This window comes from Folsomia candida, unplaced genomic scaffold, assembly GCF_002217175.1.
Source record: "Folsomia candida strain VU population unplaced genomic scaffold, ASM221717v1 Fcan01_Sc007, whole genome shotgun sequence".
Lineage (NCBI taxonomy): Eukaryota > Metazoa > Arthropoda > Collembola > Entomobryomorpha > Isotomidae > Folsomia > Folsomia candida.
The window spans coordinates 6,520,039-6,534,816 of record NW_019091199.1 but is presented as its reverse complement, the minus strand read 5'-3'; the positions used below and the strand labels follow the sequence as shown (position 1 = coordinate 6,534,816).

At 40.0% G+C, this 14,778-nt stretch overlaps 2 protein-coding genes across 3 annotated transcripts in view; one reads left to right on the top strand and one right to left on the bottom strand.

Annotated features, from left to right (window-relative positions):
• Positions 1-1,078: 1,078 nt before the first annotated feature.
• Positions 1,079-14,778, top strand: part of LOC110852715 — a 34,573-nt gene continuing 20,873 nt past the window's right edge. Inside the window, exons 1-5 of one of the 2 annotated variants that reach the window (XM_035853862.1) lie at positions 1,079-1,559; positions 4,666-5,362; positions 5,757-5,917; positions 12,173-12,284; positions 13,525-13,689. In XM_035853862.1, the coding sequence (XP_035709755.1) occupies positions 5,146-5,362; positions 5,757-5,917; positions 12,173-12,284; positions 13,525-13,689 (655 nt within the window). In that variant the 5' untranslated portion in view covers positions 1,079-1,559; positions 4,666-5,145. Of the gene's footprint in view, positions 1,560-3,650; positions 3,975-4,665; positions 5,363-5,756; positions 5,918-12,172; positions 12,285-13,524; positions 13,690-14,778 lie in introns of those variants that run through there. The other variant, XM_035853861.1, reaches the window with a different exon arrangement.
• LOC110851617 lies at positions 6,314-10,903 on the bottom strand. The gene is made up of 9 exons (XM_022099471.2): positions 10,067-10,903; positions 9,521-9,967; positions 9,313-9,437; positions 9,011-9,215; positions 8,439-8,926; positions 7,824-8,347; positions 7,576-7,738; positions 7,186-7,486; positions 6,314-7,105 (listed from the first exon to the last, which is right to left on the bottom strand). The coding sequence occupies exons 1-9, from the start codon at positions 10,740-10,742 to the stop codon at positions 6,480-6,482; spliced, it is 3,555 nt and encodes a 1,184-aa protein (XP_021955163.1). The 5' UTR covers positions 10,743-10,903; the 3' UTR covers positions 6,314-6,479.

Here is a 14,778-nt window from a genome sequence, read left to right as displayed (position 1 = left end):
GCTGGCTTCCAATCATATCGCGATGTGGATCCTAAATATGTGCCGGGGAGGAGGGGGTTATTTAACCAGCAATGTGTGGCGTATGAACACATGTAGGGCACGCTAAAAAATTCGGTGGGAAACGTCGGTTCTGGTGATTGGGGTTGTTACCATTTCGGTGGTAGTATGCTTCCTCTTGGTGATAGACTGTCACCGAGCTGTCACGTGATGATTCTGAGGGATGTCATATTATAACCGACCGGTCAAGTCACATATGCTCATCGGTCGGTGATAATTCGGTGGTAAAATTGCTGTAGCTTGGTGATAGACTGTCACCGAGCCACGTGGGCGTTCCCACGTGGTGATTCTTAGCGGTGTCATATTACAACCATCCGGTAAAGTCACATTCGTAATGATAATCTGGTGGTAAAATTTTTTAGAGTGCAGTTCAGGCTCCCAGGGACTCGCTATAATACAGCATTGTTCAATGAGCTGTGATAGCCTCGTGTGTGTGCTGCTGGCTATGGTTTTGGCTGGTCTGGTGGTGGTTGCGGTTGCTTTCACTTTCAATTTCGAAAAGTGATTTGTCCTCTCTCTCTCTACAAAATTTGATGGAATGAAGAGACGGAAGCTGGCAAAAGTGATTTGCTTAAATGTCCATTACTCGCACCACTGCTTCCTTCCTTCCTTCCCCTCTCTCTCCGCGCATCATCATACATATCGCATCGCCGACGTAACTTTCATCCTAGGGAAAAAGTCAGCTAAGTTAAAGCGGTTTATTTTTATTCCTCTCTTCTTTTTCCCACTGTGTTCATAAGTGGAAACTTCTTTATAAAAGGAGGATGAGCCTTGTGGGGAACAGTTTATAAGGAAATTTGCAAAAAAAGAGAATGACGAATGAACACAGAACTTTCAATTTTTCGCCAAAATAATGCGACAGATTTTCCTGTAAGAATTTTTTCCCCGAAAAAGCAACGTATTTAAGATACCCCAGGTGGATAAAGCTCCTTCTTAAAAGTACAAATGGGAGATGAAAGAAGGATAAAACGGGAGCAGAATGCGACCCGGAGATCAGTTGCTCGCCTGCTTTCTCCCGAGAAAGCACGACGTGGTACCGCTCTCTCCTGCCAAATCTAGTCCAGAATCTCAATCCTCCTCCAAAATAATCATCATCATACTTTATTGTCGCAAAGTTTTGAATAATAAAGTCTCATTTTTTCCCCACATTTGTCTCAGCCGAGTGGGTTACTTCATTTCATGGAGATTGATTCCAGCGTCATTAGTCCTCTCTCCAGGCTACACTTTGGAGAATGACATGATTTCTTGTTAGGAGTCTTCTTGCGCTGTGGGGATGAAAAAGTCTCCACTTCCGTGACATCGGCTTTAATAACTTTTGGTGAAAGTTGAACTTTCAACGGGGACTGAGGACAGTAGTAGTGTTGAGCTTGTGACTGTATTACGTATTTAGGATTGTAAGTATTCATATGTGTGTGTGCGTGTGTGTATCATCAACTTTTCGGTGGAAATTGAACTTATTGCATACTTTGAGAAGAAGTGAAAGTCTTGGGTGTGAAGTGAAGGTAAATTTTGATACAGTTTGAATAAAAGTGTATTTTTTCATGTGGGGAATGTGTGTATATTTATGCTAATTTTGTGCAATGTAGAGGTGACCTAGGCATTGAAAGTATGTAGCTTATAATCTCGTTGTAAATCTGTGATGATTTTTGATTTAATTTCATATAATTTATTTACGGCGTTAAGTAAATGATTTGAGATTTTTATTTTCTTTAGTGCCAGTGCAAAAAAGCGTGTGGAAATGACAGTCTAATTGCATTTCCTTCACGTAATTTCGGGGTGAGAAAGTCGAATATTTTTTCACTATGCGATTAACTTTCACTTTTCCACCTTTATCCGTATGAATCATGCTCACACGACTTGTAGATAACTTTATTTTTGAAAGTAAACACATTTCTACAAGTTTTAGTCATGTTTTGAGTCCATATTATTCTAGGGAAAAGTCAAACAGCTCAAAATCAGTGGTAACTTTCTTCTCCCTTTATGACTGACTTTTACTGCGGGTGGTAAATTGTCTCTTACATGACCACTTGACATTCATAAATAAGTTGGCCTACACATTATTGTTCCCATTAATTAATTTGCCATACGTAATTTTAATAGAAAGCGGAAGTGTTTACAAATCTCCAACCTTTCAGGGAACAAAAGTTGCATGCATTTTCATCCGTTCACGCTCAGAATCTTTCCGCCTGAGTGAATAGCAATCAACGAGAAGTTCTCCGAAATCGGGAAGTATGAAAAAGTATGAAGTATGACCAAAAATTTCTCGTGAATTTGAAAGAATTTGTGTATTTATTCCCCCATCAAACTTCTACATACGTTCTTGATAACATATCCAAGTCGACATCGCATTTCCCGAAACTATTTATTTATTTGATCCTGATTGTACACCAATTTGGAAAAAGTTTTTCACTTTCTCAACTTTCAACATTAAGGGCTAGTCGTCGTAGTTAGGTGGTAGTTTTTCCGTGTGTTATGTATGAGATCACGACTCAAGAAAGATTTCACTCTTCCGAGGAGTGTGTAGGTTTATGTATTACATTTCTACCATATCGGTAGCAATTTTTTACCGACGGTGGGTAATTTTAATACCAAACGGTAGCAACTTTAATACCGAGAAATCAATACCTGCGTGACTTTGCCAGATTTCTAATAAGTGTACATACATACAAATACATACTTTTTTAATAGAAGTTTTTTTTACGTTGTACTTTTATGAATCTGTGATAATTTCACTTCTCATTAGTCCATTTGTTGCTCGAGATCTGTTCCTACATACTTAAAAACTAATGCAGTCTCTCTTTTTGCTAATTCCTAAGTAGTTCTTGGCACATAGCGTTAAAATAGTTGCTATTAATCCACCTCCGTTTTCCTTCTTGGCTAATTTACTATTCTTACTTCATGAAGAATTGTGGCTAATTAATCATTAATTAATGTGTGTTGCTGTACTGTATACAACTTGAGTTCTATCTTTTCTGGGAAGATTTGAGAGAAATAAATCCTCTCTGACTGACTTTCTCCAACTTTCGTTCCTTGGCTTCCTTATCTGTGGGCGTTTGGCTGGCCCATATTTTTATTCTGTTCCGCATTTCACTTACTTAGAATGGAGGTCTCCCAGCGTATTCTCTCAGATTTTGGGCAAACTAGTGTCAATCGATCACAAGTTTAATTAATATGAAATTTGCAAATGGCATTATCTCCCAATGCGCAGGTTTGGCAGATATATTTGCATCCGAAGAGGTGAATGCGCGCTGTAAATTTGGCAAGTGTAAAATCATTGTCAACTTTACGCCGTGTTTTTTCCTTTTTGGATGCAAATATCTCCGCTAAACATGACCATTTGCAGATCGTGTCTTTTGCAAATTTCATGTTGATTAAATTTTTGATCAATTGACACTAGTTTGCTCAAAATCTGAGAGCATACGCTGGGAGACCTCCCTTGTAAGTTAGTTAGTTTTACTGCATATATTGGATGGGTTTCTTCTTCTTGTAGAGAAAGAAAGTTGAAATGAAATGCAACATTAATTAGAGATTGTCTCGTGCAGGAAACGGGGAGGGAATGTTGATGGATTTAATTGTGTAGGCATACTTCCGACATTATGCTTTCTTTTGGTTTCTTTTAGTGAAAAAGTAAATAAAATTTCATGTTACACATAAAATTAGAGTTGGTTTCTGTGTACATTTCGTGGATATATCTGCACATATGTATGTGCTGTACATGTCAGTTTCCTATTTATGGGGGTTGCTGGTTTAATTTCATTAATTTTCTCCGTGCCATGTCTAATCTTGACGTGTAGACCTTTTTTTCCTGTTTGAAGGGGAGAAAATAGAGAAACGCCGTATTTTAGGGAAGATCATATGTACTGTACACGAGCTAAATATTGTACATAAACTTTACTAGAAGACGTGATAAATACCACGTAAGAATTTATTTTATAAAATACGCAATTTTTTCAAACCCCTTAATGATGAAATAGATTAACTCGTCTCAAATCCATTTGGAGAATGTGTTTGAAAAAGAATTGTAAAAAAATAAACACAAAATATCGCATGTTTCCTCCTCTCTCACCATGTTTCCAAATCATTTCACATTTTACTGCATGTGAATTTTCGCTGGGAACATGTGCCTACTACTCGTTTTCAGCAAAAAGTGTAGAATTGGCACTGACACAAAAAACTGGAGTCGTCGTGAGGCGGATATATCGCCTCAAATGAAAAAAAGCATCATCTTGTGTGAATTTGTAGAAAATTCTGGCTTGGTTTCCTGTTCTTGTTGAGAATTGCAGATTTTTTTCTGCTTCTGTTTGTGTCGTGAGGAGTAAATGTGATCAATTCCTCACGTCAAGTTTAATCAGAGTGGGAGAGAAAGTGCATGCATTCCTAACTCTCGGCTGGAATTAAACGGGTCGTAATTTGAATGTGAAGCACGTTTAAAAAAACGAGAACATTATTGTATGGATGAAGGAGAGGTTTTAGGCTTTTCTAACCAAGTGAACTTTTAAGTTAGCAAAGATGACTGGAGAATTTAGGAATTTTGCTTAAAAATATAAATAAATTTTTGTAAAATGATGCATGTTAAGTTTTGTACGAAAATATTTATGAATTTTTCAGATTTTATCTAAAAATAGTTACATCTTCCCAATCTGAACTCATCTTTTTGGACGGACAATCACCAAAACAAGCTGTTCCCGACCATGTCTCCAGTGGACGTGTCGACACGTCCGCCCGCACCCAACCCAAACCACCGTCAATGTCAAGTAGAAGTTTAACGAAATGATGACAAGCCTAAAACCACCTCAGTCTCGGTCTAATTATCCAGTCGGGATAAAGCAAGTGAACCAAACTATAACGACCAAAACTAACCAAACCCGACCTGTTTTATAGTCATTCATCTCCTCCTTGTGTGTGCATCGTTCGTTTCGTAGTGAAAGTCACGATGCAGCCATAGCTTTCTCTCTTCCCAAGCCAGCCATAGTACTCGCAACGAATGCTAAATACGGTCGGATTAAGGGATTAAATTAAGTCGGATCCACTTCATCATCATCGCCCACGAACGTAACGCATCGTCGCGACCACCAACACCACAAAAACATGAAGACTGACCACTCCAAAGTGATGTTATTGTACGAAATAGTTCCCCTCTTGGTGATCACCTTTGCGCCCAGGTCGTCCTCCGACTTCAATGTCATCCTCCCCGAGCTGTGTTCTGCCCCTGGACGGCTTAATCTGACTTGGATTGAGAGCATGGTGCGGTTGGGGATAAGAGAGGAGCAGGCTCATCATGCCCTCAACATTTGGGGGACGAAAGGTAAGGTATTTCGGAGGAGTGGCCGCGGAAGTGTGGGGACAGAGGGACAATGTCCCCGGGGTTGTTCGATGTCCGCATCATCTCCCCATGTTGTACAAATCCCTCCCTCCCCCATCCTACAATGTTAATGTCCCCCGATGTCCCCACAGCTTCCGCGGCAAATGGTCATGAGAGTCTCATTCCTGCTGCAGAGAAGTGGCGGCGGAAGCGAGGGGACAGTGGGACATTGCCCCCAGAAATTGAGAAAAATCCCATCTTCCCCATATGTTAATAAGCTCCCTCCTACTCCTATAAATGTCCCCAAATGTCCCCCCAATTCCGCTGCCACTGGTCATGTTTGGTGGAAAAGATGAGCAATATAATATTTCAAAATGATGTGTTTGTTTTGCTCTAGAAATCTGTGATGGAAGTAACGGACTTTTGCAATTTATTTCGGTTGCGCAATCGGCCCCTTCAAGTCGGATGATTGCCTCCCTCCAGGAACCACTTTGTCCTTCGGCTTCAACTTTTGCAAGGATCAACAAACGACAGTTGGTGTCCTGGACGTGTTCTCAGGTGGGTTCGTTTCGTGTGCCAAATTTCCCAATATTTTGTGGATCATTGTCTTTTCTAGGGTTTTATGAAGCGTAGGTACATATTCTTCAAATAATAGCGAAAATTTTTGTGTATCTGAAGAAAGCTAGAAATAAATTAATATGTAACAATGTGAAAATATTTTGAGATTTTTGTGATCTAGAAGAGTTTGGGGATCATACTCACAATTTTACCGTCGGTCGTCATCAAACGAAAAATTTGACAATAAATACATGTCCGCTATCTGTTTATTAGTTTAGACTGCTGGAATGGGTGTGAAACTGTGAAACTCACGACAAATATGGATGCTTTAATATTGCTAAATTCGAAACATGTAATTTTTTCAAGAAGTAAAGTTTTTAATGTTCATGAGCGAGATCAATTTCCAATTTTTAACTATTTTTATTCAATTACTTTTCGATTATTAAAGACCTTAATGTAAAATGTGTTACAACATGTTAATTAATAATTATAAAGTAACGAGTTTTTATATGAATATTAATCAAGATTATTAATAATCTTCCTTCGAAGAACCAATCTTAGTCTAGATATCTTCATCCGAAATACCGTCGACGTCAATTGTTTCATCTTCTTCATCTTGAGTCACCCACCCAGATTCATCTTCTACATCTTGCGTCTCATTGGCATCTTCAGCACCATCATCATCATTGGCAGTTTCCGGATCATCTTCGTCATCGGCAGATTCATCATCATCACTTTCGTCATCACTGTCATCACTGCTCTCATCTTCGCTTTCTGATTCCAGTTTATCTACCTCGTCGTCACTATCATCTTCATCTTCATCCTCACTATTTTCATCTTGATCCTTGTTATTTCTCTTTTCTATCAATCGGGTCCACTTCTTGCTGCAATGTGGAACTGGAGCACCTTCGGCAGCCTCTTGTTCTTCTTCTTCCAAAGCGGCGAGGTCATCATGTTCTTCAATGATGCGTTCAACGTCTTTCCACTTGTAGAAAAATGACGCGGGGGGAAGGTAGGGACGCTTGATGCCTGCCTTGAGGGACTTTGTGCGAGAAAATCGTGAATAATGGACGTAGATCTCCTCCTCAAAATCGTTCAAGTTGTCAAAACCTTCCTTCGGTTTCAACTTGAGGGCTCGAATATGAATCGCAGATGCGACACTTTGAGGGTTGTCGGGATGGAACGTTCCTACAAAGAGAAAACGGAACAATTTATTCACTCACCAATACCAAACTAAAATAGTATTATCATGATAAGGACAAACTCACTTCGATCAAATGTCCGTTGCTTGACGCCATTTTTCTCGTTCCAAGTCCCCCAGTATTCATCTCGACTTTGTATGTACTTGTCCAGAGAGGTAATGGTGGCCAGTAGAATGTCCCTGTTAAACATTTCCATCATACGTTCCAGTTGCTCTTCAGTTGGGGGCTGTTGAGGATTCGCTGGGAAGCAAAACGGAGTGGCTGATGGCAACGTTTTCTCCTTCACCTCTGTCAGCTTTCTCAGAATGTCAGGCAAGTGTCGATATTGGAACACATTGTAGCGAGTCATTGCATACGCCTCGTGGTACTAGTCAAGTAAAAAATTTTGAGGTTTCAAAATAAATAAATAAATTATAAAAATTATTAACTTTAAAAACTCAAGTATTAATTATGTACTTCTTCCAGTGTAGAGTTCTTTTTATCTTCCAAATTACGGGACAAGATTTTGTAGCGGGTCAAACAACCTTTCCTATTCTTGAAGGAAGAAAATTGTTCAGAAATCTTTTGCCAGTTGCGATTCATCGATACAGCCAAATCCATTAACAAGCGATCTTCCGCCCTACAATCATTACATTTTTTTAAATGGTAATAATAATTACGTACTAATAACCGCAAATATTATTAATGTGTTTCTTCCGACTCACAAAGTCCAAGGGACAATCCAATCGTTGAATAGATTGGTAGCACGGTCGCGCCAAGTGGTTTCATACCGCCATGGAAGATAATGCAACAAATAGCCAAAATGTCCCTCATCACAGAGAAAAGGTTTCAAACGTTGCATGGTTAGAAGTAGCAAGCAGTCTTCCGTTCGAGAAAACGGTCCCACTTTGATGAACGGATTCAGCTTTTTGTACCGCTCCTGTGCCACCCTTTTCGTAATTCCCTCATGATTCAGCGATGCAGCAACCTTTCGCCAGTGTCCCGGATTTTCTTGAATTCCTGTTTTGAGTTTTTCGTCCATTTCTTTAGTCCACACGGGTTTTGGGGGAGGAGCCACATGTGTGATGTAACGTTTCATGCACTGAAATGCTGTATGTGGCAGAGTCGATTGACCATTCTTATCGACGCTGATTCGTCTGGCGATCTCGTCCCAGTCCTGCACCTTTTCCACGTCGTTCAGATATTGAATTTGTCGGGTTTGTTCAGCCGTCAATCTCTTGTGATTAATCTGTTTGATAAATCAAACCAATATGTAATAACTTATGATAAATAGGAAAACAGAATAATTAATTCAATTCTGTAATTATGTAATTATCCACCTTGGGATCAATGGCATGCGTGTATGTACGACTGCAATCGTCATCGGATCGCAATTTCTTTGTCCGAGTCATCATTTTCAAAGAAACCTCATCCCAATCGATCATTTTGTCGTTATTTTTGTCCTTCATCAACGTGTCAAAGCTCATGTTTCGCAGGCGTTTCTCCATCATGGTTCGCCACTCGCTGAGCTGTTTGGGCAATATTTCGTATGCAACTGTGTGATCCTGCGTACGAAGGAGAATCGGATAAACGATCCCGTACTTGTCGCGTTGCTTAGTTTCCTCCTTGGTCGGTCGTCCACGCCTTCGTTTCCGAGGAGGCTGGTTAACTTCATCCATTGGTTTCCCTTCTCGACACATTTCGTCCTTCCGACGGATCTCCGACTCCAATAAGAGCTCTGAATAACGGCCGTTTAAGTCATCAATCCGTTGTGAAACGACGCATTCTTTAATAGCTTGTTTTAAGGCTTTCAAATCCTTCTGGGTCCCTAAAATCGAAGTACCAAACAATTTAATAATGAATTATTCATCAACATTACGTAAGTACCATTAATACCGAATAATATGCTTACACTTTTGTTTCCGAACGGGAAAAGGCATGTGGTTCTTCTGAGCATTACGATTAGCATTTGGAAATTCAAATGATAACATTCCGTCTTCAGTTTTGAAGTAGGGAGGCTCCATCATCATCTTCACCCCTCTGATTCCAGTGATGCTCATCTCATCGAATTTGGCATCGTTCATGTTCTCTCTGTAATACAGATCCTGAAACTTTTCCTAAAGAACAATTAATTGATGTTCATTTTGAATTAATTCAATATCCATTTTTTGAATTTGATAATTAATCAGGCAAAATATAAAACTATGTGCTCACCAAAAGTTCATATTTTTGTGTCTTTACTGATTGCATATTGGCCGTTGCTTCATTGATCTGCATCGCGATGATTCTTCCCGAGCCGGCCAACTTGTACAGATCCATCTTCATCATGTTTTTAATTTCTGAAAAGTAGCAAAATTAATCACAACTCATTAAGTTTCATTACATCAATTAAGCAGAAATAATGGATGAACAATTACTCTACCTCGCAGCCTGTGCGTAAATTCAAGGCAATCAATTGACCTGGTCTTCTTCCCGTATGGAAACGGGGCAATACCAGCGGTCCTTGTGCAAAATTCCAACATTTCATACTTCTCATTGTGCAAAACCACGTCTGCCAGGTCGATCAGCCACTTCTTGTTGTCAAGCCGGGCCTTAGCATCCACACAGCTCGCGATATACACGAGATGTTCCGCTCTCAAAATTCCATTGAGGAAGATAGGTGTTGATTGGTTCACTTCTTTCGGCAACATCACTTGATTTCGTTTATCAGAAGATTGTATCAGAAATCGGTTGTCAATCCGCTTCAATTCCTCGTACCTCCGGATTGTGGCCTCTTTGGAGATGTGCAACGTCCGCATCATGGTTGACACGATAGAACCAGTAAATCGGTTCGGCAAGGGGGATGTTATATCCGCTTTAGGCATAATTTCTACAATAAAAAATAGTCAACCAATCCATAATTAATTAACTAGCTAGTGATTTTAACAAATAAATAATAATATATGAGTTATTATTTAGCTCTGCTCACCATTAGTCTTGAGTGCCGCACAAGCCAGTTTCACATCAGCCTCGGAAAAAAGTCTTTCTTCCTCCGTTACAGGAATTGAAGCATCTTCAATTTCAGCTTCCGGGTTTCGACCAAGTTTTGTTTTGATTGGTGCTGCAGGAGGACAATGATCTTGCTTTTCTCTCCGCCTGTAGGACGAGGTGTTTAACAAGTCCTTCCGTTCTCCACCCACAGCAACCGAAGGGCGGCGACCCAGACTGCCCGACGAACATGGTTCTTCTTCTTCCGCATCCTTCCACTTCTTATTTTTACTTGGTCGTGAACGTGACTTCCTCCCTTCGTCGGACTCGTAATCAGACCCAGAGTTAGAAGAACTGTCGTCATCTTCACCTATGTCTTTCCGTTTAAATGCCGCATCACTCCTTCGTCCACCGAACATTTGAATGTCGTCGTCTTGTAAAGTGTTCAGGAAAGCGTCCATCTCATTAGAGACGAGGTGAACAATTGCTGCATCTGGGATTTCGGAATCCTTCTCCACAGCATCGACGACCGCTGTTTCGTCGTCCTCAATAATGTCCAAGTCCATCGACACTTCCACTTGTTCTTCCACCCTAACATTGTTCCCTAACTCTAACTTTACTTCACTCTCTGTCTCCTCACCTAGGACCTTATCCGGGTCAAGTAACACCAAGGACATGATGCCGCAGTTTGCTACTACTCCTCTACTTGTTTTTCTATTTTAACTAATAAAGGTGTAGGTAATCAAAAATTAATTAAATTTAATACCTCGAAAAAAAACTACACCAAAAAAACCTGTCTGCCTGTCTGCCTCGGCTGCTTTCTAATAACGAACTGATGATGGAGCAGGAGCACGCTCTCACCTTTCTGTTCAGCCGGGCTCGTCAGATGGTGCAATGTGTGACTTGATCAAAGTTGAATACAGTAAATTTTATAATTTGAGATTGGACAAATCTAAAATTTCTTTCTATTCTGTGGGACAAGTTGAAATTAATGTCGTACGACGCAGTGGCCGCGGAAGCTGTGGGGACACGTGGGGACATTAACATTGTAGGATAAGAGAGGGAGGGGTTTGAATGACATGGGGAGATGATGGGGACATCGAATTACCGTGTCTCACGAACAATGTCCTCACTGGTCTATTCTTATAAATTCAAGAAATTTTATGGGCAAACTATGAAATAAAATCTCTTCAAAATTATTTTAATTGACTGTGATAGGATTATATGAGTGTGAGACTAGAATTTTTTTTGTGGTTTGAGAAATTGAGACAAACATGAGACGGGGTCTCCAGAGACAAAATTAAGCTTAAATACGCATTCTGTAAATAAATAAATGCGCAATCTCATCTTATACGATTGACGTCAAACTTATGCATTTCTATGTATGTAGAGATTTACATATGTACATATGTAGATAATATTATGTATCCGACCAATTTCAATTTTGCACTCACGATTGCATTTACATTTTCAACACAATTGTTTCCATCCACTTTCTGCTACTTTCCCTCCCTCCCATTTCCATTCTGCCCATAAAGAATTCACTTTTAAGCCAACTATTCCATCGGTTCACTCCATTTCACGCCCACCAAGAAGAACAATATCGCATCATCAGGAGTCGCAGAATTGCAAAACACGTGTGACTATACTGCCGATTCGTACGTTTGCTCTCTCACTTGGACGGAAAATGAGATGAAAACACTCTTTTGTGGACGGGGTTTATACAGAAATGGGATAAATTTGGGCAATAATTCCATTCGACGGGGAGCAGAGGGACGACAAGCCGCGGAAGCTGTGGGGACGTCTGGGGGCATTAACATTGTGGGATAGGGGAGGGAGGGGTTTATATCACATGGGGACATGATGGGGACATCGAACAACCGTGGGGACATTGTCATCTTTCTGTCCACACGCTTCCGCGGCCACTGCAAAAGTATGTATGTGGTTTGGTTTACTTGGTTTTGCAGAGATCCGAATACACCCAAAATATATGCATAAATTCATAAAATGAGACCTTTCTCGTCAAAAATACATTGTTTTCTTTGATGAAAGTCGTCTAACTAAAATGAAATTTGTCCTTACCGTCATTTCTTTCATTTCCTTCCAGATGCCTGGAGTCCAGTCCATGAAGCCCGACTTGGCCGAAGTCAGTTTAGCCATTCAACGCATGCTGAACTATACGGGATGGGAAAATGTAGCCCTTACAAAGTCACGATATGGTGAGTGAGCCCTTGTCACGTTTCCAATTTTAGGTAAAAATAAGTAAATTCGACCACGTGTTTGCATTTCGACCCGTCAAGACTTGACAAAAAGTCGATCCTTCCAGTGAAATTGACAAATATCACAATTTTCCTCCCTCATCGTGGCAGAAACAGATCCTCTTTTCTAAAAATGAGTCTGTCTACATACATACGTCTGGATCTGGATATCTTCACAAAATGAGGCTAAACCAGACCAGAACACATCCGGGATGTGTTTCGTATCGTAATAGGTTGACTGGAAAATGACACAAACACAACAAAACAGACAAAAGTGAAAGAGAGATCCGAAGAGAGAGGGAGAGATGAAGGACTGAATACATAATTTTGGAGAGGAGGACGACTTTCACCAGAATGAGGACACCTAGCTCCCTCCTCATAACAAAATGCTGCACAGGGCAGAAAATCAAATCCTTTGTGAAGCAGGACAATCTATACGGGAAAATATTCTCCAAAATCCATAATAAAAAGACACCTTTTTACTAGACAAGTCTTTCAAAAAATAACATTTTAAAAGAACCTTCAGAGTCTTTTGTATGTGGCTTTATTTCAATTACTAGTGCAAGATTGCACTCTTGAAAAGTTGGAAATTTTTCTCTTTCTTTCTTTCACAATAAACCAATCCGAGCGCATATTTACCACAAGTATTCACACCGATGGAAATGCAAATCCGTGGAATTTGTTCAATACACAATCTCATCGGCCCATCCCGATCCACAATGGGCTATATGTACAGATGTACATACATACATATGCAGTCCAAATACAATTCAATCCTCCCCTTGTAATCCCCAATTTAATCAAGATGTCCCAATTTTCCGTGTAAACCAGACTTGTTTGTGTGCGTAGGAGAAGTTAACAATGAAAAGTGTAATTTGTATGAAAATTCTTCCAGTATCTCCGCCTCCTATTTTCGGCAAACTTATCCAACTCATCAGCAATACACAGTGGCCGCGGAAGCCGTGGGGACATTAACATTGTAGGATAGGGGAGGGCGGGGTTTATATAACATGGGCAGATGATGGAGTCTTGGGGACATTGTCCCTCTGTCCCACGCAGCTTCCGCGGCCACTGGCAAATACACACGCAGAACTAAAAGTCATAATAGTTTTCTCCCGAATTTTGTTCTCGTTTCGTGAGAAATGTACTCGAGTAGATATCGAGTGTCTGGATTGGATTTGATTAAATTTTTGTGTTCCAGATCGCAGCCCGTATTGTGACGATGTCGGAGCTTATTTGTTGAGTGAAATTAGAAATTTTTCATCAAACAATGCATCCTCCTCTTCTGCTCCTGGGGTACTTCTATTGGGCAATTTTGAGGACTTGGATCAGTACGAGGCGCTGTCTTTCAACAGCAATTTGGATGGTGAGTGATGTGATGATCTCTTGGGATTAATTTTTATGGTTGGACGCCGTTTTTGGGAATTTGAAGGGTGGAATATCTTTAAAATTTTAAAAGATGCGAACTGAAGTTAGGTTAAATTCACGTTACGAATGTTGATGGGGGATGAGTTGTTGATAAACATTTTACGCAATAGGCAGGCATCCAGCGATTAAATATTACTGACCTGCACACACAACCGTGTTTTCATATTTTTCAGCATTTATTGTTATTTTATGAGTCTTCTAATGCTAACATAATTTGGAGAAAGGTATGAAAATCCCGAAATATGTAGTTTTAGAAGCGTATTGTGAAATATATCTCCTGTCCTCCGGGCAGCCAACGAATCCGGAAAATCTGACAAATGAATGATTCACCAAATAAAATATTGCCATGTTTCTGAGGTCTCTTTATTCCCATTTTCTTTCATAACTGGAAAGATAAAATGGTACAAAGCAAAATCGAGCAGAAAAAAAGGGTAGAAAGTAACCAGCCAACTTTAAGAACACATAAGCCCTCGTCTTATCAAAATAAATACGCCAAATAAATTATGCAGTCTTGTTCTTCAAAATTGTGTCTGATAAATAAATCCTTTTTCCACAATCTTCCGATTTTGATGAGGTTCTGGCTTAAGAAATATCTGTGCATACTTATTTTTGCGAGGAAAGATAATAATGTGAAAACATCACTTGTTAGCAAGCACCTCGGGGAATGAGTGACTTTTCTTGACTCGACTTTTACTTAGGGTAAAAATAAAGAGTTGCTGGTTGAAAGTGTGGGAGTGAAAGTACGGACGGTGGTATCTGCCCGTGCAATTTAATCACGAGGAGAGTATGGTGAGTAGTCTGAGTAGCTCTCGCTTTCTTTTTTCTCCTGTGGTTTTTTACGGCTTCCTGTCTCTCCAAAAATAATGGAGAGAGATTCTTCACTCCTCAAGGCCACGTAAGTAAACTGGTGAAAAATATGAATCCGCCTGAATACTTGGGATTTTGTTAGAGGAGAAAGTGGTGAAAGTGACAAGCTACCAAAAACAGAATCTATGTAATCTAGTCTCATGCAAGAAAAAACTTGTAA

Coding starts and splice junctions, on each gene's coding strand:
- LOC110851617 (XM_022099471.2), bottom strand. CDS start 10,742: ATGTCCTTGGTGTTACTTGACCCGGATAAGGTCCTAGGTGAGGAGACA. Junction 9,968..10,066: donor TGCGGCACTCAAGACTAATG/GTGAGCAGAGCT, acceptor TTTTTATTGTAG/AAATTATGCCTAAAGCGGAT. Junction 8,927..9,010: donor TCCCGTTCGGAAACAAAAGT/GTAAGCATATTA, acceptor CTTCGATTTTAG/GGACCCAGAAGGATTTGAAA.